We start from the raw sequence: 4,819 nt of genomic DNA on the forward strand, positions 1-4,819 counted from the left end.
AATTAATATTTTCTCAATAAACAAATTATGTAGTACCTGTCGGATCGGTTTTATGTGTTGTCACCAAAAAGTGCGAGTTTCTGAACCACAGCCATTAGAAGTATATTTCTAGATCGCATTCAATTTGTAGTAATTACTTAAGGAACTACGGAAAACTATGAACATCCATTACCTCAAGTGTAGTAACGGAGATTCGTTATGGAATACATCAGTATGACGCAAGGTGTCAGTCACTTTGTTGCCTTTTTTGTCCGTGGGAAGCAATTGTGATGACCGCTGTATTAATTTAAGGTTTTAGAGCGCCATCATGATGTATTTCGAACGAATCTCCCTGATGGTGTTCGAATAATTTACTTCTAAGTTTCAAATGACGTATACCTTTCCTACTCGTATCTTACTAAATACTACGTGCGTACAAACAATATAGTGATCAAACTTCTACAAAAACTGAAACCTTCAAACGATGCTATCTTCTAATAGGTAAATTCTGTAATGATCTACACAACAATTAGTTTTAGACAAAATCATACTAAACACAGACTAGGTTATATTATACGACTGGGGTGTTATGTTTGTGCTTTTCTACAGTTACTGTGTCTAGATTCAAAATGTATGATATTAATGTTCCCTCTCTCACTCTCACGCAGGACAAAAATGTTTTGTCGTAAACGTGGAGTTATGTACGTAATATGTTAGACATGTAAGTTTTGTGACTTTATATGAAATTTATCTGGTTTAAAAACGAGACTAAACGCAGGAAAAATATAACAAGAAACTGAGCACGAAAAGCTTCGAGGAGAGAGGGAGCCAGTATAAATGGTAATGATGACTGTTAAGTGAAAAGAATAAAAATTATCTATCTAGAGACTTTCAGCAATACAAAGTCCATTTTCAGCTAGGACTGTACCTGGCTGAGACTCCTAAAGCTACTAGTGCTGGCACTGCGAGCCTGGAAAAGACAGAGACAGAAAGAAGAAAGATAGGAAGAGTTTTTTTTGTAAAATCACATGTCATAGCACAGGTGTACTGCGAGCAGAGTATCGTGTGCATGGTGTGCACTGGAGGCGCAAGAATAGAAATATAACAATTTGTGAATCGATAGACATCGAAAGCGAAAGAGGTAAGATGAACTTTGCACACAGTACTACATTCAACACAAAACACAAGGAGGCAGAATGATCAACGGACACATTTAGAAGACACTCAGTACATTGAAGGCGTGCGCTTCAAGAAGCCGGTCCGATCAAAATCGACCTCTGTTTGTCATGCAGACGTTTTATTCTTTTAAATAAGCCCCTGAGAGAAGCGCCCTTTGGCGGCGTCTTGTTGCCGTGGCGCAAACAAAAAAGAAGGTTACGGTGCGTCTGACGACCAGTCGGCCCAAGCAGAAACATCTAATAAAGGCAGAAGAGGCGGATCGAGTAGAGACGTGAAACACGAAGCGTTTGGGGGGGTTGAGACAGTTTACGGGGCCGTAAAACATGGGGCGTCGGTCCGTAAATGCAGAGCTAATCCGCCGGGGGAGGATGGAAGGGGGTCTTCATCAGTTGTTGTCGGGGGTGCAAGGAAGGGTCACTTGCAGAATGTAAGAGGCAGGGGCTCGCTGTGCCACACACGGGGAAGGTAAGCGCTGTCGTGGACTGCTAATTTGGTGTTATTTTTGGATGAGTGGGGGCGGAGTGAGGAGGGGGTAATCTGATTGCGTGGAAGAGTGTAAAACACAGCGCAGGTCTCCCACACACCAACACACGGCGGCGTGCTCACGAAGGGGTAGTGTTACAGCTCTGGCAGAGCTGGGCGGAGCCGGGCGGAGCCGGGCGGAGCTGAGCCGAGCCCCCTGGCGTCACGCCAGCCCACGACGCCCCGCGCGCTGTGTGCCCCGCACGCACTCGAGCCGGCACGTTGCCTACCTTGTTCTTGTTAGGCGCAGCACACACTGTAAACGTTGCGATGTTATCTTGCGAAGAAAACTATTAGCCGGGCCATTTAAGTTTTTTCCAATATTGAAAATGAAATGTTCCGTCAGTGAGCAGTTAATTAGAACTGATCTTAGACTTATTGTAACATATGGTTGCGTTATGTGTACATGGCAGTTGACATTGTAAGCCAAATACAGATGTTTATTTGTTATTAAGTATCCTTGATGGAGTTTAGAAATTATTGATAACAGACACGCCAAGAACAATCATTAAGTTCTGGGAGTTAATTATCTGGGAGGAGATCTCGAATTCCTTTCCAATTCAACCTGAACCAGGGCGTCGTCGCCTACCTGGTAGGGTGCAAGGACTTGGCTCAAAGGCGGACAACGGCCGGACACAACCTCAACTCAGCAGTCCGGTAGCATTTCAAGCCACTTACTTACTTTGTCGCATGCCGCTCTGCAGTGCTATGCGACACGCAAACGCCCCTTTGCAGTAATAGGGGAAATCGGGTTATTTCGACGTTGACGGGAAGCAGGGGGCGCGGTGGTCGTGCCGACTCTATAACGAAAGAAAGGGCTGGGCCGCGGGAAACCAGGAAGTGGAGGACTAAAGGAAAAAACAATGAGCTTAGGTTAATAAATGTATTTCTAAACCTTTACTTTCATAATCGGCTCGTGTGTTCACTCACACAGTTCACTTTGCTGAGCGCAAGTTATATCCTCTGCTGTATGTGGGAACGAATGGCAGAATGGCATAATAACTCGACTAAAGTAGGACGGTCCTCTCTGCCATATAGAAAGTAACGAACAAACAACGTATCTCGAGGGGCTTGCTGAGCGCTCCCCGCGAGAGTGTACCTCCGCGCTATCAGGGCGGCCATGCGCGGCGGGCGGAGCGGGCTCGCGGCCCCGCCCCGGCCCCTGGGCCGCGCAGTCCGTCAGCGCCATAGTCCCCCGCCGGCCGCCTAGCACCACCGCGCCGCCCGCCATGAAGCTGTACCTCGCCGTGGCCCTCCTGTGCGTGGTGGCCGCCACCGCACTGCCCCACAAAGGGGGTAAGAAGGGTAAGACTGAAACCTTCGGGCAGAGGAGCAACCGAACAAAAGCAGGACTTATGGACTGCGCGGCTTTCTTTTACGATTTTTTTCAAGTTGAAAGTTTTGAACTTTAAAATTTCAATTCTTGAGGCTCTACACTTCACAAACAAAACATGGTTTAATTGATTCCTTTAACTGACCACATCCAGTAAAGCCCATTATTCTTGGCATGAGACTATATGCGCTTACAGCAACCCAGTATTCACTTTATTGTACCAAATGATACAAAATGATTTCCCCTAAAGTGAATTCAGGCTCATTTCCTGTGCCGGGAAAATGCGTTTTGGAGTGTGGTCGTTTCAAAAGTGGCTGCTAACGTAGACCTCTTTTCTTTTACCAGTTTTGAATTTTAAAGAATGAGAGCTAGTCCTCCGCATTTAGTCCATACTGCATCACAAATAGTTTCTGTAAGTTGCGGCGGCTCCGAATGTTTCACCCTTACCGCGTCAGGAACCAAGTTTACACAATTACAGAGTTTGACTGGTTTTAAAAGTTGATCAAAGTTACAGTTATTGAAAAGAAAATTGTCGACTGCAGGTGGATCGTGCAAGGCAGACGCTGACTGTAAAAAGCACGCCTGCACCCCGGCGGGGCCGTCGTCCTGTGACCGCTCTGCACACAAGTGCGTCTGCAAGAAGGCCAAGCCCAAGACCACTAAGGCGCCCAGCACGCCGGCGGCGACCACTGCGCCCGAGGACGCTTCCCCCGCCCTGGACGCGGCAGCGTCCCCGGCGGCGGACGACGCGGCGGCGGAGGCCACGCCGGCAGCCAGGGCCGGCGAGGACGGCGGCGAAGCGGCGTGAGGGGCGCCCACGGGGGCGGAAGTATACTGCTGCCGTTACCGTGCGCATTAAAGATTTGAATGCCGCAACGGGGGTGTCACTTCCGCGAGATGTGGTCGCGGGTGCGGGGCGCGGGATGGGGCAGGGCGTGGCCGAGCATCCAGCCAAGGCGTCTGCGTCGTCTTCGGCGGCGTCACATCTGCAAATCAAATGGCCCCCCGCCTTCGCGCCGCGCCCCGGCCCTGCCCGGCCCGCCCCCTTGGTCTCTCGCTGCTCTGCGTTTCAAATTTACCTTGCTGCGGTTCCTCGGCGTGAAGTCCTCCTTGGACGTCTTCCTCCTCTTGTCCTTGAGGATCATGCGCGCCGCGGCGAACGCCATCTTGCGGCCGTCTGCTCACGGCCGCGCCTGCTGCGCCCCTGGCTGCGCCCCTGGCTGCACCCCTGGCCCCGGGCCGGCCGCCGCGACCCCCGCGCGCCTCGGAGTGCGCCGAGCAGCGGCTCGCCGCCGGGAGAGTCGCGGGCCCGCGGCGGCCACGCGCCCCGCGCGCGCCTCGCTGCGCGGCCGGCACCGGGCGGGCGTGGTCGCGCGCGCGGTCCGGCTGGGGGACATGTGGAGCGGGGGCTCCTCGTCGTCGACGCCGTCCTCCTAGCAGGCACCTCGTCGTCGGTCTAGAAGGAAACAATGCGGAGTTGACGACCTGACCGGCGTGCAGCTGTGAGCCGTCGTCGCGCCACCACAACCAACACCACCACCACACAACCCACCACCGTGTCACACATTATGTGAGGGCCTGTCGCCCTTCCTTGCTGCACCGAGAATTGATCGGGGACACCCGGGTACCCGGGGGTACCGGGGGAGAAAAGGAAGAGCGCAACGCTGCTGCTTCTAAACTGACGCGTAACGCGTACCCCAACCATCCATCTAGCCATCTCTCTCCCTCTCGCTAGCCCTCTTTTGCGTTTAAATGAAATGCAGCAGGCCAGCGGGTGATGACGGTGCCCGCCCCCGCCCCGCCCCG

General features: G+C 52.0%; 2 protein-coding genes across 8 annotated transcripts in view; one reads left to right on the top strand and one right to left on the bottom strand.

The window, feature by feature from the left end:
• LOC113216880 (neo-calmodulin-like) overlaps positions 1 to 4,819 on the bottom strand; it is a 153,934-nt gene that overhangs the window by 74,530 nt on the left and 74,585 nt on the right. For 2 of the 6 annotated variants that reach the window (XM_052268923.1, XM_052268918.1), the window contains one exon: positions 908 to 949. The exons of 2 other annotated variants lie outside the window; for them this stretch is intronic. In XM_052268923.1, the coding sequence (XP_052124883.1) occupies positions 908 to 949 (42 nt within the window). Of the gene's footprint in view, positions 1 to 907; positions 950 to 4,092; positions 4,313 to 4,819 lie in introns of those variants that run through there. 2 more of the 6 variants (XM_052268920.1, XM_052268922.1) reach the window with 2 other exon arrangements.
• LOC113208724 (uncharacterized) lies at positions 2,821 to 3,889 on the top strand. 2 transcript variants are annotated; one of them, XM_026425865.2, is made up of 2 exons: positions 2,821 to 2,976; positions 3,556 to 3,889. In XM_026425865.2, the coding sequence occupies exons 1-2, from the start codon at positions 2,910 to 2,912 to the stop codon at positions 3,819 to 3,821; spliced, it is 333 nt and encodes a 110-aa protein (XP_026281650.1). In that variant the 5' UTR covers positions 2,821 to 2,909; the 3' UTR covers positions 3,822 to 3,889. The 2 variants fall into 2 exon arrangements, with proteins under 2 accessions (XP_026281650.1, XP_026281649.1); XM_026425864.2 differs by having other exon boundaries at positions 2,827 to 2,985.

The sequence above is a fragment of the Frankliniella occidentalis genome, unplaced genomic scaffold (assembly GCF_000697945.3).
Source record: "Frankliniella occidentalis isolate FOCC.00 unplaced genomic scaffold, Focc_3.1 Scaffold79, whole genome shotgun sequence".
Classification (NCBI taxonomy): domain Eukaryota; kingdom Metazoa; phylum Arthropoda; class Insecta; order Thysanoptera; family Thripidae; genus Frankliniella; species Frankliniella occidentalis.